The sequence below is a fragment of the Panthera pardus genome, unplaced genomic scaffold, assembly GCF_024362965.1.
Source record: "Panthera pardus isolate Hobbes unplaced genomic scaffold, ASM2436296v1 HiC_scaffold_2, whole genome shotgun sequence".
NCBI lineage: Eukaryota > Metazoa > Chordata > Mammalia > Carnivora > Felidae > Panthera > Panthera pardus.
In genome coordinates, this window is record NW_026526765.1 from 41,761,989 (window position 1) to 41,785,379 (window position 23,391).

The 23,391-nt window shown below is 47.8% G+C and overlaps 1 protein-coding gene across 9 annotated transcripts in view; it reads left to right on the forward strand.

The window, feature by feature from the left end:
- The first annotated feature begins 663 nt into the window (after positions 1-663).
- ABLIM3 (actin binding LIM protein family member 3) overlaps positions 664-23,391 on the forward strand; it is a 111,025-nt gene continuing 88,297 nt past the window's right edge. For 4 of the 9 annotated variants that reach the window (XR_008423703.1, XR_008423707.1, XR_008423705.1 and 1 more), the window contains exons 1-2: positions 664-836; positions 1,197-1,296. Coding sequence is in view for 1 of the 9 variants with exons in the window: in XM_053907014.1 (XP_053762989.1) it covers positions 1,284-1,296 (13 nt within the window). In the remaining 8 variants the exon portion in view is untranslated. Of the gene's footprint in view, positions 837-930; positions 1,297-23,391 lie in introns of those variants that run through there. The other 5 variants (XR_008423706.1, XR_008423708.1, XR_008423710.1 and 2 more) reach the window with 3 other exon arrangements.

Below are 23,391 nucleotides of genomic sequence, written 5' to 3' on the forward strand. Positions count from 1 at the left end.
GCTGGTGGAACCCCTAATGTCCACCCCACTCGGTCCAACTGCCACCTTACACGCGTGAGGAAAATGAGGCAGAAACAGCAGTGACCTGCTCAAGACCAGAGTCCACCGGAGCTGGTTAGGAGTGGAGTTAGGAGACGCCTGGGTGGTTCAGTCGGTTAAGCAACCCACTTCAGCTCAGGTCAAGAGCTCACCGTTCGTGGGTTCGAGCCCCACGGCTGGCTCTGTGCTGACCAGCTCAGAGGCTGGAGCCTGCTTCGAATTCTATGTCTCCCTCTCTCTCTCTGCCCCTCCCCTGATCGCGTTCTGTCTCTTAAAACTAAATAAACATTTTTTTTAAAAAAAATTAAGAAGCAGAGTTGGAAGTGAAAACTGTCTTCCTGCAAAACCCATCCTTTCTTCACGGCCCCTCCCAGTGACTGCTTTATTTCCCTAACACTGTCTCCGCATAGACCCCGGCACTGAGGGAGGGGAAAGAAGCGCTCAAGCACCCCTCGGCTGGCCCCAGGGTACAAGGGTCCCCTGCATCCCCCCCCCCCCCCCCCCCCCCCCCCCCCCCCCCCCCCCCCCCCCCCCCCCCCCCCCGCCATCACACCCCAAGACCCAGCGAGAAGCCCGGCGGGGCGGGGCCTGGCCACGCGCCGGCGCGTCCAGCAGGTGGCGGCAGCGAGCGGCCGCGCCCCCCGCGCTGCCACCCCGCGAGCCCGCATCATGGATGTCGAGCTCTCCTATTTCGCTTTGCTCGCCTTGGAATTCGAGACTCCAGACGAGGACCAGGATTCATGAGCCGGTCGCAGGGGCCCAGGCAGGGGCCTCTGGCTCCCGACGCTGGCCGAGAGGTGGGTCCCGGGGCGGTGGCTGCTCCCGAGGGCCGGGCGGGGGACGCGCTGCCCCCCGCCCTGCCTCCCCGTGGTCCACACCCCCTTTGGGCTCCGGAGCCGCGGGGACGGAGTAGTCGGGGGTGCGCGCGGGCCGGCGCTGGCAGCCCCGCTCAGCCCGGCACTGGGGTCCGAGGGGCCGCAGGACGCGGCGCGCGTGCCCTCCCGCCGCCTCCTCCTCCCTGCTCTCACCTGCGCCCGTTAGCCCCACTCGCCTTCAAGGCCAGTGGCTGCAGCCCAGTCCGCGAGGGTCGGACCGCAGAGGGAGAGAGAGCACCTGAGGATACAGAGCGGGCACTGGACTGCCTTTTCACCCCCCAGGTGATGAGTGAGGTCGGAAGATCGCAAGATTTAAAAAGCAACCGGGTCCTCCGTATTGAATGAAAGACCCAGTGCAAAGGCATCACCATGAACACGAGCAGTAAGTGGGTCCTCCTCTCCTTTGCCATGGGAACAGGGTGGGGGCGGGAGGTGCAGGAGCCTGCGCTCGGGCTGCCTGGAAGGAGGAAGGAAGCCTGCCATCGTGGTGGACACATGGCCCCCAGACTCCTTCGTGGTCCTTCCTGTGCTCCCCCCGGGAAGAGGGATCTGGATCTGGCTTTTCATGGTCATTTTGCTAATGTTTTACTGGCAGCAACACTTGCCTCTGCGGGGAAGGCTGCCTGTCTCCTTCTAGCAATGCCTGGGAAGGCCTAGGAAGCACTAACGAACGTGGCCATTGTCTGACTGTGGGGCTTCTGAGGAGACCTCCCTGCACACAGCTGGAAAGCCACGGAGGACCTGGCTTGTCCTGAAGCTGGGAGGAGCAGGAGGCTGGCGCTGGGGCTGGTGCTGGGTGGATGTGGGCAGGCAGTGGGCTGGGAGCGAGCAGTTTGATAAACAAATCATCAGGAAGCCACCTCTGGGTCTAGAGATTGTGAAATATCCTGCTTCTGAGCCTGCAGCCCCACGGGCCGGGGGCTGATGGCTCCACACACCTACAAGCTGTGTGGCCATCCTGAGAAGAGACGAAAGGGACGAGCCCTTCGGCCGAGGTCTCTAACATGCTAGAGGCAAGGACTGCTTTGCAGAGACAGGACCAGACATTTTTGCTGCTGGGCTGGGGCCTCGGCTGCTGAGACACGCAGGCAGAAATGCAAGGAGGCCCAGTCGGTTTCTCTGAGTATAGTCCCTTTGACCGTGGGCACCCAGATGACCACCACTCTGGAGAGGAGGTCGGGTTCAAATCCTCTCCCTCCTGCCTCCTCATCAGCTTAGCTTGTCCTTCTAGTGGTAGGTGGGATTGTTGAATCAGAAGACCCCTAGCAGCATTCAGTTCCCTGGTCTGTGACTTTCCCGTCTGTCTCCTCTCTGGATCCCAGATTGCTCAGTAAAACGAGAAGGGTTGAATCCAAATCTGTAAGTTTCCTCTGAAGACGCTAGAGCTGAACAGCAAGGCTAGAAAAATCAGTGCTTTCGGAGGCTGTGTCCAGACCAAACGCACGATTTCCCCACCCTCCCTCCATGTCAAGGCTGGTGGCATGGAGGGGAGGAAAACAAAGCAACAGCCAGTGAGATGGAAATGAAATATATTTATTTACTATCTATTTGTATGACTCATCTCTCTGCTGTCTTTCTTTGTGTATTACATAGCTCTGCTAAGCAAGCAAGTGTGGCTGAACTCCCTCTGCCTCTTCCAGCCAAAGAATTTTGCCTCTTGATTTTCACAGTCTGGACTGGTGCTTTGGCTTTACCTCAGGAAAAAGAGCAAAATTCTGTAGACCTGCTCACCTGAGTGGGCCACACGTTTGCATCGGCGTCCTTTCAGCCAAGATGTGAACGGCCTGTCACTTGTCACTAATCTCTAGGGGGGGAAACGGATTTATGGGAGTCCTTTCTCACTAAATGATAGAAGAGAAAGATGGCTCATCTATTTTTCAAGAAACTGAGAGATAAGTTCACAAGCAGCTGGCCCTGCCCTTTTCTCTTGTCCCAGTAGCAACACCGAATGTTTCTAAAAGAAGGAAACAGGTTTTATTAAAAAAAAAAAAAAAAAAAAAAAAAAAAAAAACGAAATAACAACCAATACAGTTGAATACTGCAGAAGACGAAAACTAACAAAAATGCTATTCCAGCCTCTGTAAGTAGGGAGAGTGCGTTCATCTTCCAGGCGTAGTGGAAAATAAACAGAGTACAGTGACGTGGGGAGCCGTGGGGATCCCTAAGGTCCCTCCCCATAAGAAGAAGTGTTTCTCTAAGGGCTACCTGGGGGAACACTGTGGCCACTCATCTCAGGGCTCGGGGGCTGGGGTCCATCATCATCGAGGCTCCTCGCAAGCCTGAGAGGCCGCAAATGGAGAGAACAGAAGTCAGACCTCACAGAAGTGAAGGAGTGACAGGGTCACCAGGTTATAGGGACGGGGCGTTGCAGAAGGTCGTTGAGGTGGCCCGATCTAAGCAAAAATGCTCTCCCCTTTGGGATGTGAAATTCTTACGTAATCCTCGTGCCTGAAATTGAACCTAAGAGAAAGTGTTACTCGGTTTTTCTTTTTCACTTCCACGTACTGGGTCCTCACTCTCCACCAGTCGGTGTGCTAAGCCTCTCACCTGCATGGTCTCCCCAGCTCTCACCCCCAGCCCGTGAGATGGGTGTGTTTACTCCGGTTTTACCGGTGACGCCTCGTAGCTGATGTTCACTAACTCTTCAAGGCGTGCAGTTAGTGGTTGGATTATGAAAGGTATTTGGATGCATTGCATTTTGACAGGGTGCATCATGCCCGCTCAGTGGTTCAGATGTCACCGTTGAAGTGGGGCAAAGCATGAGATTATTACGAAGTTGTTTTCTGGGCAGGAGGAGTGTGGGGCGGAGGTCTTGGGAGAGCATGTAAGAGCTGACAGAGCTCGGGCTCTGGGATCCGCTGGTCCCGGGGTTCTGGTCCTCCTCTTCCACTTCTCAGCCGCGCGGTCTTCAGCATGGTTGTCGCCGCAAACTGGGGATGATGGGACCCACCTTGCGTGGAGTGGAGATAAATATTAACACGGCGTGTAAAATGCAGAGGGTGGTGCCGGGGGGCCGTAGCTGGCCTCAGGTCAGTGACGGCGCTGTCCTTGTCACCATGGTGGTCATTGTGGCCGTTGTCACTGTGGGCTCTGTGTCATTAGCAGGCGGGTCACTCAGCCTCTCAGATGTCATAAATCGAGGATACCAGAAGTGTGGTTTTGAGGACTGAGCGCGATCACGAGACAACGCTTTGTAAACACACGGGAAATTGTTTGTATTCGTGAGACACCCATGGCTCAGATGGCAACACCAGGGGAGCACTCCATCAGCGACTTCTCAGGGCGCTTCTAGTCTGATCACAACGCTTTCCTCCAAAAGCTAGCTGAGCGTTAGTACCCCACAGAGCAGGAATTTGAGACAAAGGGGTAATTTTGGAGGTGATGGAGTGAGGTGGTGGTACAGACGTGGGCGGAATGCCAACGGAACGTCCCGCTGATGCATGCTGTCCGTGCGCCTTCGCTCTGTTCCGTCAGAGCCTTGTCCGTCATCCCACACTCGTCCACGTGACCACTGGCCACTTTTCTGAACCCACAGAGCAAGGAAGGCGCTGACCCCAGCCCCATCACTTTCAAACGGAGCCATGGAGGCACCCCCATCTAATCTGCATGTTGTTAGGCAACAGGAAATCTTTGGTTATTCCCTGTCAGTGATGCCCATTCCCATGTCGGCCCCAGGAGCTCCCAAGCCCCTTGGTCCAAAGCCAGGGGAAACTGAGTTTACCGCAGGTGCCAGAGGCCCTGAGCTCCAGAGTCGATTCTGGGTGCCACAAAATGCCGTTCTCCTCACATGGGTCAGAACCCCCAGAGCTCCTGAAAACTATGGCTTGTCGTCGGCATAAAACTCAGCACCGGCCCATCCTCCAGGTTGGGGAGCGTCATGCACACCGTGTACGGTCGGGCCGAGAACCACCCTCCTTTGCCTCATCGGCTTTTCCTGTCCTCTGACCCTTGCCTTGGTCTCCATCATGGATTGGAGTCGCTGTTTTGGAGTAGACTGTTTTGCTAAAGAGACCATTGAGGGGTTATATCACCCCCACAAAGGTACCAGGAGGTAAGCAAACACCATCCTGGGGCTGTAAGAACCTGAGCTTTGGGGTATGGGTCCCTGAGTTCAGGTGTAAGATCTGTGGTGCACTGTGTCTGTGATCTTGAACTGGAGAGCTCTCGTCTCTGAGCCTAAATTTTATCACATATGGAACGTGAGCGATCACACCAAAGTGCAGGGTTGTGGTGAGGATTAAGTGAAATCACGTGAGAAACTCACTGGCATCGGGTCCCAGGGGATGGAGTTGAAGCTGAAGTTGAATTGGCCATTGAGCGGAGCCAGGTTCTAGAATGACAGTATCTTAAGAACCCAACCCTCTGGTTGGAAATGAGCATGCTGTGCCGCTGTTGTAGCTAGCATTAGGTTCTGTTCATAGGAAAGCCATAGCTTCCTGAAGGAAGGCTTCGGAAAGATTATTAACCCAGTGTTGTATATGGCATGGGTTGAAAATTCAAGACAGGAAGTTGGGATCCTAGCTGAGAGACAACTACCCAGGTTCAGAAAAGGTCTGAGGGCCAGGAGTTTGGGGGTTGCAAGGGAAAAGGTCTTTTAGAAAATAAAATCGACATGGCCTAGCACCTGTTGGATTATAGGGTAAAAACGAAGGGGAGGAAACTATCAGTTAGGGTCCTGGCAGGGAACAGATGGGCAGGTTGAAGGGAGCGAAATAGGAGCCTTTGCAAGTGTGTGAGAAGCATGCAGAGAAGCGAACAAGAAGCCAGGACAGCCAAGTTCTAGAAGGCTGGTAACTGCCTGACCTCTCTCTCCTCCCTGCCTCCATCTCCTACTACGCTCCCCGTTGGCCCAATCCAACCAGGGGCCAGAGGGCAAGGAAGGCGGTTGACGGGCCCATAATATTCAGCCTCGCAGGGCACAGTGCTGAGGAGAGAAGGCAGCAGAGTGGGTGTGGAGAGGCCTGGGAGCTCAAAATTGAAGACATCCAGCGAAAGACGCAAGCTCTGCCAGGTCAAGAGCTCCAGGAATTCTTTAGGAACAGTCTCCATTACAAACGCAAACTTGGCGGGACACCCTCTAGAGAGATCTTAAATTCGCCAAATTTAGATAAAGTAGAAATGACTCTATACTTTATAAAGATGGAGATTTTTTTTTTCTTTAAACCATGCTTCCCAAGTGAATGAAGCAGTTGTCAACAAATGATTACTTGAGGCTGGGCGGGGGTGTTGGGGGAATAACGTAAGGAACCGTTTAAAAACCATCCAAAATGAGTATAACACACCTCTGAAAATCGCAATGTGATTTCAAGAGTATTTGTGTTGCCTAAAGGAAGTGATATCAGTTCTGAGCTCCAGTTTTCCTATCTGGCAAAGGCTTTATCTTGCTGAGATATCATCTGCTGTGGTGAACGGTCCACAGCTGGCTGAGCTCCAACGGTAGCCAGATTCCATTGTAAAAGAACAGAAAACAACCAGAAGTGTGGAAGCACCTCTGACTTTTTGAATATTTCACCAGTTAAGTTGTTCTCCTTTAGTTCTTAAGGGCACAGACTGGAAATTGCCCCCTACTTGCTGTGTGTTCTTGAGCAAGTCACTTACCTTCTCTGTACCTCACTCACTTCCTCATCTGACCACACGAGACCTAAAAATAGTGCCTCTTTCATAGAGTTATTATGAAGAACATGTAAGTTAATAGTTGTGAATTGCTTGAAACACTGCAAGTGTTTATAAAATGAATAAAACCAGTGGATATTCGTTTGCTAGACTTGCCACAACAAAGTACCACAGAGCGAGTGGCTTAAACAACAGGAGTTTATTGTCTTACAGTTCTAGAGGCTAGAAATCCAAAATCAGGGCGTCGGCAAGATTGAGTCCCTCTGAGGGCCGTGGAAACAATCTGTTCCAGCCTCTGTCCTGGGTGGTGAATGGCCGTCTTCTACCTGTGTCCCTTCACATCATCTTTCCTCTGTGTGTCTCCAAATTTCCCCTTTTGATAAGGACACAAGTCATATTGGATGGGGGCCCATTCTAATGACCTCATTTTAACTTGGGTCCCTTTGTAAAGATCATATCTCCAGATAAGGTCACATTCTGGGAAGAGAGGGTTAGGACTCTACAACATAGGAATTCAATCCGTAACACAGTATTTGTTACAAAAATGACCCCCTCCAGGAGAAGACTTTTCTGTGGGTTGGTTTCCCCTGAATATCAGCTACCCCCTACCCTCTCCCCACCCCCCCGCCCCGCGCTAGTGGAAGATGCTGACCTCTGACCAGCAGGGATAGAGCCTCTCCCTGAGCACTTGAAGGGTAGGAGGTCCCCAGAAGGGAGGACTGTGGAGGCCTAGAATTCCACACTCAGTCTGTCTGAAGAAAACACACTCCCCACTCCATCCTCTCTCTGGGTCATTATGCAAAAGTGTAGCATCTCAGTGATGTAACAGAATTTATAGTCACGATATTGGTTTTCAATCTGCCTAGTTCCTGGGAATGTCCAACATGGGGAATAAGAATTGGATTGCTCGTTTGTTCACTCAACAGATATTTACTGACCACCAACCCTGCACCAGGCATGATGTGGGGGGACACAGTAGTAAATATAACAGCCATGGCTCCTGCCTTCGTGGGTCATGGAGGCCCTGAAAAATGGGCCATCCGGTGGCCAGCGTGATGGGACATGTTTTATTTGCCCTTCCTCAGGTTTTCAATGAACTTGAATTCTTTGCCAACGTTGGGGAAACTGGGAAATCGAGATATCAAATCTGGGATTCCTAGCTCCTCTTGAAAAAGGCAGAGAGGGGAAGGTCTCCATCCCTGCCCCTATTTTCCTACATGACACTCGTCAGTAGGATCGCCTGGTTTTAGTGGGGCAGGTACGGGTCTCTAGGGTAGAGCCCAGTTGCCACTGCTTTGTCTCAAACTGCACAAGGACAGCCTTGTACTTTTATGCTCCCTCGCCCCTGTGCACATTTTAGTTTTTAAACCCCAGTCTAGTAGATGATCAATACAACATTAAACACAGAGAAGTGTCTCTTCACACAGAGATGCCAAGACGGCAACATATCCACTAATTTTTCCCGGAGAAAGCTTGATCTAGAGTTAGCAACTGATTAACACCGCCATGCTGTTAAAGTCCCCTTGGAATGAGCAAACTCCTGTCGCACAAATAAGGATTTCCTCAGCTGACCCATTCCCAGAAGGGTGATATCATATCCTGTCCGATACAGTTGGGCAAACATGTCCTGCCCCCATCTCCTAGAGGTCACTTTTGTTTCCAGGGGAACTTAATAGTAGGGGGTAGGGCACAGACCGAAGGAAGGCAATTCTGGATAACCCATCCCAGCTCTGGGTCCTTTTTCCAGACCAAAGGAAGGTACCGTGAAAGGCTGAACTATTCCAGAGATTGTTCTGACATATGGGACCAGCCTGGTCCTTTTGAGGAGATCTGGTCAACAGCATGAGTTCTGTGTCAGTAAGGTCAGTTTATATACCCACCCAGCTAAGGAGTAATTGCCAGAAGGTGATCGCTGAACTTGACCTCATGTAGCATTCATCCCATATGGCTATTCAAGACTTCTCCTCTGTCATTACAAGGTTCTCCTGCTTGAGAAACAAAGGTGAGTAAGTGGATAATGCCAACATAATTTCTTCAGTGGAGAGCAAATTTTTCTTCATTCTTCTAGAAGGAATAAGGTCGCAAATAATTCATAGAAAGCAAAGCACAATGTATAACATATCATAGGTGCTCCAAAGATATTTGATGAATTCATTTATTAATGAAAAGCCTGCTCTTTTTTCTTGATGATAAAGAGCTCTCTACTAAGTTCTGGGTTCATCTTTTGGACCGTCTGCTAAGTTGCCCACTTGGACGTTCCCAGGCACTTCAAACTCAGCCTAAAATTTAATAAATTTATTCTCTTTAAAAGAAAAAATAGAGAAAAACTACTTCAACTCTAGAAAATAGTTGATCGCTAGAAGAGTCACCTAAGTGAGTCATTAAAAAGTAGTCCTCGTTGGGGCACCTGGGTGACTCAGTGGGTTGAATGTCCTACTTTGGCTCAAATGATGATCCCACAGCACACGAGTTCGAGCCCTGCATCCGTTTCTGCTCTGACAGCCCGGAGCCTCCCTCGGGTTCTGCATTTCCCTCTCCTCATGCTCCCGTGTTCAGTCTGTGTCCACGTCTGGTCACTCCTACCTCCCAAGCCTGGCTGGACCTCTTCCATTCCTCAGCTACCATCACTTCCCTCTGTTTACGACACGAAGTATGGCAGCCACTGGAGTAAAAGGTTGGAGGAGGGGAGGAGGGGATCTCAAGTTCAGTAGGAGGCAGTGGGGCAATGTGGGCTGCCAGATGACACGATTCCAGGCTGCATGGACAGGAGGAGATCGTAGCATCGCTCTGCAGAGCCCCGATGAGGCTGTGTCTGAAGCATGGCATTCAGGCAGACAGTGATCAACCAGAGCGTGCCCAGGAAAGGGTGGCCAGAAGGGTAGAGAGAGAGAGCATTGAAGGGGCAGTGGGGAGGTGTCAGAGTCAGCCCCACGCATCTGCTTTGTGTCCCTCAGAGAGGATGAATGACCCCTTGATGATTTCACACGGTGCTACGGGGATGTGCCCTGCAACCCAGAAGTCCCTAGCCTCTTTACTAAGTTTATCACCAGCCAGACGAGGGGTCCAGACAGGCTATGCTTTGCTGTCCCATCGCTCTCAGTGCCGTGGTTACGGCCGTGTGCTCCTGCAACAGCCCCCACACCCTCTCTTGGCAGAATTCCACTCTCTGCTGCCTGTATCCTTTCCAAACCTTCTTCCTCGCATCTGCTTAATTTTGTGCAGAGCGCAGGTCTTTCTCCATGAGCTGTTATCTCTTGCCCTCACCAGCACCAGCAGGGGCAATGGAGCGACTGCTTTGCAATAGTCTGTCTAATGACACAGTTGATCTATTTTAAGCACCTGAAGCACACCCCACTGCTGCCAATCTTCCCTCAGCAAGCTGCTCTCAGCATGCTGGAGCAGAGGCAGCCTGAGGTCTGTTCCTGCTTTTTGAGATCTGGGGAAACAGCCCAGGGATCCGGACCCTGCCCGTCCAAAGACGATCTAAGGCAACCGTAAAATTAGATATTTTTACGGTCAGCATGAGTTATTCTGGAAGAAGAAATGCCTGTGATGCTAGGATTATATGGGGCAGGAACCTCAAGTGAACAAAAATCCATCTTTCGAGGGACAGACACAGAGCCTGTGCCCTTCGCATGTAGAGAGGAGAGACCTGGGAGGCAGCATTTCAGGAACAAAGAGAAGCCCAACCCCCATCAGAGATCTCTTAGGCCCCCACCACGTTTTTCTCCTCCTCCTAATCAAGAGACATTCTTTTCCAACTAGAGGCTGAGTGCAAATGTTTTACGTATACGAGTTATTTAATCCTTGCAACAATCCTACGTGGGTCTTCTCTGTATGGTAAACCTAAGACACTCCCTGTGTTATGCTGGCTCTCACCATCCTTCACAGAACTCACCGCAGTCTGTAACAGTTTCATCCATTCGCATGTGTACTTTGTTTCTGTCTCTTACTGTCTTTGGACTGTAAACCACATGATGACTAGGTGACAGGCCTGTCTGTTTTGTTCACTTGCCGGGTCCTCCAGACTCATCACAGTGCTTGACCCAGAGTGACGATAGCTAACGTGAGCATTTACTGTGGACCAGGCACTGTGCTAACTAAACTCTTCACGGACAGAAACTCACTTTACAACTTTGATTGAAAGTTGTAGGAGGGGCGCCTGAGTGGCTCAGTCGGTTAAGCGTCCGACTTCGGCTCAGGTCATGATCTCGCGGTTCGTGGGTTCGAGCCCCGCATCGGGCTCTGTGCTGACAGCTCGGAGCCTGGAACCTGCTTCAGATTCTGTGTCTCCCTCTCTCTCTGCCCCTCCCCCACTTGCACTCTGTCTCTCCCTGTCTCAAAAATGAATAAACATTTAAAAAAATTAAAAAAAAAAAAGAAAAAAAAAAGAAGAAAGTTTAGGGAAATAGGTAGTAATAGTACCCTCATTTTCCAGAGGAGGGAATTAGAGCCCAAGGACCGAGTCATTGGCCCCAAATCTCACATTTAATAAGCAATGATGAAAAAATGCTCAACATCACTAATCATTAGGGAAATGCAAACCAAAACCACAATGAGAGGACGCCTGGGTGGCTCAGTCGGTTAGGCATCCGACTTCGACTCAGGTCATGATCTCAGGGTCTGTGGGTTCGAGCCACAGACAGCTGTGCTGACAGCTCAGAGCCTGGAGCCTGTTTCAGATTCTGTGTCTCCCTCTCTCTCTGCCCCTCCCCAATGCGCACACACACTCTCTCTCTCAAAAATAAACATTTAAAATTTTTTTTAAAAACACACAATGAGAGAACACCTCACACCCATCAGAATGGCTTGTATCAAAAAGACAAGGAATAACAAGTGTTGGTGAGGATGTGGAGGAACAAGAACCCTTGTGCACCGGTGGTGGGAAAGTGGATTGGTGCAGCCACTGTGGAAAATAGGGTGGAGGTTTCTCAGAAATTAAAAATAGAACTACCATTTGATCCAGTAATTCCACTTCTGGGTATTTACCCAACGAAAATGAAAACACTAATTTGAAAAGATACATGCACCCCTGTGTTTATGGCAGCGTTATTTACAATGGCCAAGATATGGAAGCAGCCTAAGTGTCCACTGTTAGATGAGTGGATAAAAAAGGTGTGAGATATATACATCCACAATGGAATATTACTCAACCTCAAAAAAGAATGTGATCTTGTCATTTGCAACAGCATAGATGGACCTAGAAGGTATCATGCTAAGTGAAATAAGTAAGACAGAGAAAGACAAATACTATATGATTTCACTCCTAGGTGGAATCTAAAAAAAAAAATAGAAACAAGCATTAAAAAAGCAGAAACAGTCCCATAAATACAAAGAATATACAGGTGGTTGACAGAGGGAACGGGAAGCGGGTAGGGGCAAAATGAGTGAAGGGGCGTGGGAGACACAGGCTTCCAGTTACGGAATGAGTAAGTCACAGGAATGAAAGGCACAGCAGGGGGAATATAGTCAGTGATATTGTGATAGCATTAGCTACACTTGGGGTGAGCATAGCATAATCTATAGAGAAGTTGAATCACTATGTTGTACAGCTGAAACCGATATGACATTGTGTGTCGACTCTAATAAGAAAATAATCATAAGTAATGAAACCTTGAGCGAATATGCAAATGGATGAATTGAACAAGGAATATTTAATTCTCCCCTTTTTCATGAAAGGGAAATGAGGTTCAGCGTGAAGACACCTGGCCACCCTCACGTGAGCTAGGAGGTATAGGGCAGGTGTCTAGAACCATGTCCATCTGACCCTGATCTCCTTTCCCTCCTTCCTGCTTCCTCCTTTTCACCATCTTTCCCCATTTTACACTAACGAGCATCACAGGGGGAAGGTGTGGGTTGGGGTCGCTGATCCTACAGTCAGTCTCCTGTTAGATGCCCAGCCCTGCTGTCCCATTCACTGGGGCAATGACACAAATCCCTGCTCTGGGTAGAGCAGCATGCCAGGCCTTGTGGTGTGGGAGATGCACAGGACAGAGAGCATGACCTCGGATCGCCTCCTTCCAGTGTCACCGTAGGGTGGACACAAGTATGTGACTGAAATACTAGAGAAGCCATCATGGGAGTTGAGGGAGAAGGAAAGAGTGAAGGAGAAGACAGGCCAGATTCCTTTGGAAGACTTGGGACATCCTTTGTCGAGAAGACCTTGGGAAGTGAATACACTTCTGTTGGGTAGAGTATAAGGGAAAGTTGGGGCATTCCAGATGGGCTTCCGCAATCCTTGTCCAGCATGAATTCCACAGTCCGTGTTGCACAATGTCTGTGTCCTGGGCCCTTGGCTGGGGTGGGGATGAAATAAATAGATGCAGAGTGTTCCAGGAAATGTCAGGAAAGTCCAGTTGGTCTGTACTCTGTAGAGTATGACTAGGTGGCCAGAGAGGAAATAAGCCTGGGCAGTTGGTGAGGATCAGATTTTTGCGAGTTTTAAATGCCAGTCTAGAGGGTGTTTGTTACAGTCTATGGCCAATGAGGAGCTGTGGGAGGTTCTCAGCCAAGCAGTGACCTGACCAGAGCTGTGCATTATTTAGAACTATCCCCTCGGCAACACATACCTGATGGACGGGAGAGCCCACGGGCAGTGAGAGGCAGGCTAAGCTCAGTGGTGCCGGGTGAGTGGATGGCAGGGGAGGTGCGAGGTACAGAGAGCCCGCTGTGCATTACTGCTCTGACGCCCACAGGTAGACCTGTTATCTGATTCTGATTTCTGGGACTGGGAACTGATACTTTGAAAACTAGGTTACTAACCAAATCCAGCCGCCTAGATAGTGTATTTGATAAACACCTGAGCTGTAGAGTCAGACTACCTGGGTTCACATTCCAGCTCGGCCACTCGCTAGCCATGCAGGCTTCAGTGCCTTGCTTTGTCCCCAAAGTTGCAGTTTTGTCTCCGGATGGGAATATTGGGGTAATGCTTAGCGAGGGAATGGAGGTATGATGCTTAACACAGCACCCGGCACACGAAAACGCCCGGTAATGATTAATAGTGGTAAAGGGATGAACTCCATTTGAATGTGTGGGGGAAACCTCTTTTAAATACACAAAGTAATTGGGGCGCCTGGGTGGCTCAGTTGGCCAAGCGTCTGACTTTGGCTCAGGTCATGATCTCATGGTTCATGAGTTTGAGCCCCACATCGGGCTCTCTGCTGTCAGCACAGAGCCTTGTTCAGATCCTCTGCCCCCCCCTTCTGCCCCTCCCACTCATTCTCTCTCATAAATAAACAAACAAATCAATAAACACAAATTAATCGACACATAGTGTCGTTACGATACAGTTCGCCTCTTCGTCATCCCATCGCGAAAGGGGAGCAAAGGTATGGATTGATAACCCAGGGCTCTGTTTGGCTGACATTTAAGGAATGCTTTATTATACGTCCGACTACATTCTAAACTTTCCTCAAATGGTCTCTTTTGATCCTAGGCTTGAGTCAGAAATAAAATTAGTGCTGTAGAGGATAGTACTAATTGAGTAGGGAGCATGTCATACTAGACGAGGGGTTGACACCTTTTTCTGTAATGGGCTAGGTAGTAAATATTTTAGATTCTGTAGGCCATACAGTCTCTGTGGCATGAAAGCAGCCCCCAGACAATGCGTAATCAAATGGGTGAGGCTTCCGTCCAATCAGAATTTATTTACAAAACTAGAGGCGCCCGGGTGGCTCAGTCGGTTAAGCAGCCGACTTCGGCTCAGGTCATGATCTCACAGTTCGTGAGTTCGAGCCCCGCGTCGCGCTCTGTGCTGAGAGCTCAGAGCCCGGAGCCTCCTCCGGATTCTGTGTCTCCCTGTCTCTCTGCCCCTCCCCTGCTCGCACTCTGTGTCTCTTTCTCTCTCTGAAAAATAAATAAACATTAAAAAAATTTTTTTAAAGTATTTACCAGAATGAAAGTGGAGAGCGACTTAACCCCCGAGCCAGAGTTGGCTGACCCCGATGCTACATAATCTCCACCGTCTCTTCCAGCGTTGACATTACACTACAACAGTGACACCGAAATGCCTAGTCCTTAGCTCGTTGTTGTAACTACAAGGGGAATTTACTTCGAATATGATACACAAGATGCACTGGAAAGATTGACACAGAAAGGCCTCTACAAAGTTGTCTCCAGTCTTTGTGCCGTCGTCTTCAGCACACCCCATAATTCGCACTCTCCCCAAGGGACCACTTAATGCCAGGCTGCTCAGACTGCCCTGGGATCTGTTCAGTAGCCGGCTCTTGGGCTATAGAGAATGATACTGGGAAAAGACACACAGGGTGGTACTCCACACCCCTGCTTCCTGTCCAGAACGGAGTCTCCTCCTGCTTTGCTCCCCGTTCACGTTTCCTACTCAATGCCCCCATTACCTTGTAAGGAAATACCATAGCCAGGTGTCTGTTCAGTTACCATCCCTCCCTCTGATTCTTTCCCACCAATTCCATGCTGGGGCAAGTAATGGCTGTCAGCTGTAGTGTTCTGCGGCTCCCCCAGGTGACGACATGTGACCTAGACTGGCCAATCAGAGTTTCCCATCTACCTTGGCCGCAAAGATTGCTCATCAGTGGACATTAGACCCAAGAAAAGCCAACCAGAGTATTCCTTGAAGTTGAGCAGGGAGCCATTGGGAAGGAGAAATATTCATTTCGTTGAGGTTGCTGAGCTGAGGAGATTCTGGGAGGGCCCAGGGATTCCAGTGGCCATTCTTATCCAGTATGTGGGAGGAAGAAGCTGTCTGAAAAATAAAGAAAGTCATAGCTCTGACCATACAGTAAGGCCCCCGGATCTAGCCAGACCTGAAGTCAGAGGCTACCTACTACTCCCCAGCCCCCAGACCTCCCAGTTGCAAGGACCAACAAATTCACTTTTTGCTTAAACTACACTTTAGCGGGGTTTCTGTAAATTACAACAGAAAGAATCCTAACTAGGGCACTTCTTTTTTAACCATTCTTCCCTTTGGCAACTATCTCCTATAATTATTCCCATTTATCAAAATCCTAGGCATCTGTAAGCTAAAAGACTCTTCCAGTCCAGCCTCCTCTCATCCACCCCTGAAGTGATTTCATTCCTTCTTCTCAAGTCCCTGGCCCTTGATTTAAAACATTCTTATGGTCACAGGTCATTTGCTGGAGGTCAACGTGGTTTCTTCATGCGCATTTCCTAGCACTCTTCTTAGCGTATAAGCTCCTTGAGGAGAGGAGCCATAAGTCAGATGTCCATAGGGTAGATTTCCTCCCCAACTTCATGCTACAGACCAGGAGGGAGCCGGAGAGTTACTGCTGGAGCTTATAAATCCATGCGTGCGCTAAGCCTCAAATGCATAATATTCTGTCAAATCCATGTGCTGGAGAAAATTCAGTATGGCCAAAAGCTACCATGACTATTACTTAAACGTAATACTAATATAGAGAGGCTAGCAAATACTTGGGGCATTCAAAACAAGTCCTCAAGTGATCTGAATGTTATTACATGGATGTACACATATGTGGAAACCTTTTGAGTTTTACACTTAAGATGTGTGCACTTTAGGCAAGTTATGCCACCATTCAAAGTCAAAACTAAAATAAAAATACAGGAGTCCTCATAGTTGACAAATCTGTCCATCACTAGTCAATACACAAAAAATTAATTTGAAATGCATCAGAGACCTGAATAAACTGAAAGCTAAAACTATACAGGTCCTAGTAGAAAATATAAGAGAGTAGCTTATGCCCCTGAGGTAGGCAATGACTCCTTAGAACCCTAAAAGCAGCAAAAAAAAAAAAAAAAAAATAGGCAAGAAATTCTAACAGACACTTCACAAAATAACACATACGAATGGTCAATCAGCACACAAAACATGTACAACATCATTACTCATCAGGGAGATGCAACTTAAAACGACCAATTTAAACCCACCAAAATGGCTAAAATTCCTCACACATTGTTGGTGGGAATGTAAAATGGTACAACTTTGGGAGCCCGTGAGTTTCCTAAAAACTGAACGCCCGCCTACCTATGATCCAGCACCCCCACCCCTAGGTATTTACCCATGAGAGATGAAAACATGTATCTGCAAAAAAAGATTTGTGCAGGAATGTTCCTGGCAGCTTGACTCATAACATCCCAAAGCTGAAAACAACCCAAATGTTCATCTACAGACAAAAAAATAAACAAATTGTGTTACATTTTACACAGTGGATTGCTACTCACCAGAATGAATAAATAAATAAATAGCCAACTATTGATACATGCCATAGCATAAATGAAATCTCAAAAGCATGCCAAGTAAAGGGAGCCAGATGTAAAAGATCACATACTGTATGATTCCATTATACGAAGTTCGAGAACAGGCAAAACTAATCTATGGGGGTGGAAATTCTAATAGTTTGCCTCTGGTTGGGGAAGGAGTGATTGATTGCAACAGCTTGCAGCAAATTATCTGGAGTGGTGGAAACTGCCCAATCTTGACTGTAGATGTTGTTTACATGGGTTTATGCATTTGTCAAAGCATTGTTTTTAAGATCTACGTATTTCATGATTTTTTAAAACCTTTCCAGTGCTTATTTATTTTTGAGAAAGAGCGAGAGCGCAAGCAGGGGAGGGGCAGAGAGAGAAGGAGACACAGCATCTGAAGCAGGCTCCAGGCTCCAAGCTGTCAGCAGGGAGCCCAACACGGGGCTCAAAATCATGAACTGTGAGATCATGACCTGAGCCAAAGTCAGATGCTGAACCAACTGGGCCACCCAGGTGCCCCTATATATTTCATTTATAATTTATACCCAACTTATGTGTGTGTATATATATATATTATAAGTATTATGTATATATATAATATGTATATAAATATATGTACACACATTTACATATATATGTGTATATATATGTATATATACATATACATATGTGTATATATAAATATATATGTATATATAGTTATGTATAAACTTTTATACTCTAAATTTTACATATAAATAATATATAGGTATGTAAATATATACTAGGTATAGATATATAAATATATATCATATATAAATATATAACAATTATATAAATATACATTATACGTATAAATATATATATAAAGAGAGAGAGAGACAGAGAGAGACCTTTTAAAACATTCTTAAGCTTAGAAACAGAAGAACTGACTCCAAATCTCAACTCTCCTATGAACTCTGTGATATCTGCTAGGATCCTCATCAACCTAATAGATCTATCAGCCTCGCCTACCTCAAAGGGCTGTTTCAACTGTAATAACACCTGGGAAAGTGCTTGGGAAACTTTCAACTGTATATTTTAAGAGTCTCCTCTGCAAGTTACTTTGTGTAGCTCTCTCCCTGACCCAGATGTTCTAGCTGTACTGGCCCCCTTGAACTTGCCATGTGCTTCCCAGCCTCAGGGCCCTTGCTCATGCTGTTCCTCCACCCACATTCTTCTTCTCCCTGGTCTGCCATGGCTGGCTTCAAATTCTTGCAGTGTCAGCTGACATGCTTTATCTTCAGATTACCTGTCCCCACCCCTTACTCATTTCCTTCTTTCGACTAGTCGTACTTTGTAGTTATTTGTTTATTGACTTACTGTGTGTCTTCCCCCATGGAATTGTGAACGCCCAAAGAATAGGAAGCATGCTGGTTTTATTCACCAGTGCATCCCTAGTCCTTAACACATAGCAATTACCCAGTCTGCAAGAAATTACCCAAGTTTATTGCCAAATAAATGACTACACCAACACGCATGAGCTTCAGGGCATGGCCTTTAAAATCTGCTTGTGCTGACTGGTCTTCCCTGGACTTGGTGGGTACCAGAAAAGGGACACCAGGGTAATGCTAGTGTCATTGTAGCGTGCTCACTTGGGAAAAGCTTTGGGGGTCAAAGGACTCAAGAAAACCTTAGGACACCTTGTCCTTAGGAAGTCTGAGACGCTCTGTATTCATAGCTATTCTTTATGGTCCCTCTGTTGGCTCACCACCTGGCGTGCTGACTGTACCTCCAGGATGAGAAGAATCTGAAGCACAAATAGGCTAACTATCTAACAGGCAAGAATTGTCCTCCAGCTCTAGAGCCCTCTGCGTCCCATACCCGGCACAGAGACCGGAAGCAAATGGTATGAATGCCTGTGTCCGTCCTCTTGCTTGGCACTTTTCAGACTTCTGGCTCCTCATGGAGCCTTTTAGCCCTAATCTCCTCTGTCCCCCTCCCTCTAATAATCGAACCACTGTCTTCTCTTGGGTTTTCTGGATCTGAATGCCATTGCCCTTACTGAGGTCATTTCTCTTTTTGGTATTAGCCCCAGGTTGAGTGGCTGCCCCCACGTCCAGGACACCTGAGCGTCACACATAGCTAATCTGCCTGTGGGAGCTCTCTGAAACCTTCTGTTTTATAACTGGAATGTGTTTGCTGGCCTGGATTATTTTGGCTTCTGTGACATCAGTGCTATGGGGAAATGCTCCTTAGCCAGTGGCAAAGTCCATTTGACTGTATGAACTTAGAGAATGCTCTGGTGAAAATGTAGGGGCTTTGAACTAGGGGAGAAGTTTCCCCCTGCCCCCCACCTATTTCCTCTGTAGCCAAAATTCTGTTTCTCTCTGCCTGTATCCCTTGAAATCTGTATTCTTTTCAATAGATAATGTCAATAAGCCCTTTATGTGAGTGGGATTTGGGGCTTCTCTGTTTCTCATCTGAGAATCTGTCCTATGCCAATGAGTTTGGGCCTGTGGCCCACATGTTAATTATTGTACCGGGTTTCTGGAGTCGACTGGGGACAGAATGCCTTTTTGGCTAGAAAAGAGGTATTCTGGTAGGATTTTTTTTTTCTTGAAGCATTAATCTAGCTTAGAGAGGCTGAGAGAGCAAAAATGCTTGTATGTTTCATTGACATTTGCTCCTTCTTTTCTGAGCAACACGTTTAACTGGGGTTTGGGAATCAAATGTTAATGAATCTCTTGGGATTTCTTGAACCTATATTGGCAATAATCATTTTTTCTGACATCAGTGCCAGGAAATAAAAAACAAAAAACAATATTTTAGGATGCAGAATAGTGGAAAGGGAGCCTAGTGGTCTCTGTGAGTGTGTGATGTGTGTGTGTGTGTGTGTGTGTGCGCAAAAGTGTAGAAAAGAAAGTTCACTGAACTAGGGTCAGAAGGCATATGTAGGAGTCTGGCCACATCTCTCCAGCTCCCTGAGCCTCAGTTTTTTCATCCATAAAACGGGCAACATGACCGTCACCTCTCCTGACTCCCATGTCTGGTGACAGTCAAATGAGGCAGTGAATGAGAAAGCCTTTGGGGTAGCTCTGTTTTGCTAGTTATTAAGTAGATGCCTTTTTCCCTTGGCTATTCTTTGAAAGAGAAGCCAGCATATATTTGGCTTTTTTTTTTTTTTATTACTTTTGGTTGCTGGCTATGTGTCTTTTAATCATTAAAATTTAATACAATTCTGCACAGCAGTTGAGCAAAGGCAAATCCAGCTTTATTTGGGTTATAGGTAAATAGGGCAAGGTAAAAAGAGTCAGTTCATTGCAGGTTTAGTGTCCTTATGTTCAGTTGTCCTCATTTTAAATATTTCATCCCATTGTTAGGCCATGCGTCCAACCATGCATTTCGGTCTCTCATTCAGAAAGCATGGTCTCTACAATTAAGTGATAATAAAAAGAGACATAGGACAGCAAGCACAGGATAGAGGCTTTGCGCTTCTCTTTGTGTCTGGAAGGGCAGTGGACAAGCCAGACCATAAAGAAAGAACCCTTTCATCACTCTCGTCAGAGCAGGTGATTTGTTTTGGCCAACAGGCCCAGAATTTCACCCCTCAGCTCCTTTTACAATTCCCAGGTGAGTGGTACCTGGTGACACCTGTGTCCAGCTCGGGAAGGACATCCTGTGTACATCTCGGTAGGCCTCATCTTTTACTGTGCCCCTTCCTCAAAGCTCTGACACTTTTCAGCTGCTCTTTGGATGATTTCTGCTGGTGACTAGCCTGACAAAGGCAGTGGGGCAAGAGCAGTCAGGACTTCTTCCTGCCGGAAGCCATCTGCCTCAAGATGCGTTTTCCAGGAAATGTCACCCGTCCGAATGCAGAAGCCCCTCTGGCGTGTCTGTTTCAGACTGGGAGTCTCTGGTGTTGAGAAAGATCAGGATGCATTTGAGGAAAAAGAAAGAAAGCCAGTGTGGCTATCATGCACTGCCAGAGGGGAAAAGGGTCTGGGAAGAGATGGGGGGAGCTGGCAGGGACCGGGCCACGCAGGGCCTTGCAGACCATGGCAGGCAGTCTGGCTCTATCCCAAAGGTCAAGTGAAGCCACTGAATGGTGTTAAATGCCATTGGCGGTGGTGGGAGTCAAGGTGAAGCGTCATCAGATTTGCATTTTGAAAGCATCTCTGTGGCTACTGTGTGGAGAGTGGGTGAGGAGAAGGTCCGGTGTGGACTTGCTGGGATCCTCCAGGCAAGAGATGTTAGGGCTGAGGTGGTGCAGGGCATATTGTACTCTAGGGGCATTGCATAATCTTGATTCCCTGGCAGCTTTTATACCCTTTATATTATTTAAAATACTGCTGTGGAACCTATATAAGTTTGCTTGGGCTACCCTAACAAAATACCCCACGTGGGTGGCTTAAACAACAGAAATCTATCTTACGATAGCTCTGGAGGCTCGAAGTCGGAGATCGAGGGGTCATCAGGGTTGGTTTCTCCGGAGGCCTCTCTCCTTGGCTTGTGGACGGCTGTCTTCTTCCTGTGCCTTCACATCGCCACGTGCATGCTTCTGCCCTGATCTCCTCTTCTTATAAGGACATCAGTCTATTAGGTTAGAGCCTACCCTAATGGCTTCATTTTAACCTAATCACCTCCTTAAAGACCCTGACTCCAAATAAAGCCACATTCTGATCCCCAACGTGCTTTTATTTTTTGATTCCTTACAAAGGGTATTGAGCTGAGCTTTAGTGTTTCTGGTATTTGTCATTGTGCGTCCCCCCCGACACACACACCCACCCACCCCTACCCAGTAACCACATTGTGTATAGGAAAAGTTACATAACCATTTGATGGATTTCATTTGGGTTTTGGTCTTCCACCAGAATGTTGAACTTGACCATGTTGTGATTTCTATTACAGCGTGGTTTAGCCACAGAAATTTCCTGTACTGGCTCCTAGTTACTTCTTGGGAACATGTCTGTTGCATTTGCCTTCTTTGTGGGCTCAAGAAATACCTGTTGTAGGAAACAGCTGTCAAGTTCATCCTGACCAGAAACTTAACTCCTCACCTCATCCCACGGGCGTGTCTAGATGTTTGGCGAGGACCCGCAAGAATCCTCTAGGCTGTAGCATTTCTCCTCAAGCAATTTAAAATCTGCTAAGGGGAAGAAAGCAAGCACAAATAACGCCATTATAGTTTAGAAAATGTTCTAGGTCAGTGGTGGTCCCCTGACCAGCAGCAGGAGCATCACAAGGGAACTCATTAGAAATGCAAATTCTCAGCCTCACGCCAGACCTATTCGATGGAAAACCGGGGCATTGGGGCCCAGCAATCTGTCTTTTGACAAGACATTTAGGGATTGTGATGCCTGCTCAAGTTTGAGAACCACTGCTTAGTCATAAGGAGTATATGCCATGAGTTTTTAAAGAAGAGAGCTCATATTTAGAGGAGAGTGAGGGGAGAATCTGGAAGAATTTCTAGAAGTGTGTTGCATACGAGATAGGCCTCGAGGAGTGGGTTGGAGTTTGATATTTATATGTAGATGATCATATTTACTACAGTTGCCATCTGCATGTTTATGTATTTCTTTTACAGAAGTAATTAACAGCCTGGACTCTTAACTCGAAAGATCTGCTAGCTGTCCCTTCCTTGCATTTTAACTGGCTCACTATGAATTGAAGCTTCCACCAACATATGCTCAGTTATAGAACTGGCAATTACAATTGGAGGCATTTTGTTGGCGGATAGTTTCCATTCCAAACATAGCTTGAATTGGAGGTGGAGATTCTACCTCTCTATCCTTGAGGTAAAATCAGGCCAAAGCATCCTTGAATCTCATAGTGGCTAGGGAGCTTTAAAATCATCTAGTCTAATACCCAGCCAGACAACCTCTGAGCTGGCTTTGAAACATGGGTGGCATCAGGACGCTGAGCATAGCCACACACACTTCGGCTAGCCCACTGAATGAGTCTGTAGCAGGGGTGGGCAAGCTGTGGCTCGAAGGTTAATTCCGGCCCACTGCCTATCTTCGTAAATAAAGTTTTATTGGAACGCAGCCATGTTCATTCATTTTCCTATTGTCTATGGCTGCTTTTGAGCTACAATGGTGCAGAATTTTAATCCCCTCCTTAAGATTGTATTTGCAGGAGCTCTTAGTTCAAATTAACTCACGTTAAACCGGATTCTGTGGGCTCCTGGACTTTTGAGCAGCTGCTCTTGAGATCTAAACGCACTGTGCTCTCTGTGTATGCCGTTCTAGCCAAGTGTATTGTACCTCCAGCTACCAAGCCCCCTCCCTGCTCGTGCAGTCTGCTTGACTCTTCTGCCTGCACTGCCCATTTCCATTTCATCCCATCCCGTCCACTCTCCTAAGTTCAGGTCTTTTTTCTGGTACCGTGGATCCTGCGGCCATGGCATGAACACTAGACTTGGCATCAGAAGTCCTGGATTCTAGTCCTGACTCTGCCGTGGAATCCAAAAACACGAGCTAAAATTCAGTCAAGACACTGAAATGACCCCCCCGCCCCGTGTGTAGGGTCAGGGGGATCAGGGAATTGCCCGTCGTTGAGAGCCACTGATCTAGGAAAGATGTGTGGTAGGAAAGTGATGGAAGCCAGGGGAGAGATGGAGGGAAAAGGCTGAACTGGGGAGCCCGGTAAAGGATCCATCTATGTGTCTTGGTAATGGGTAGACTATGAGAGTTTCCACGAACCC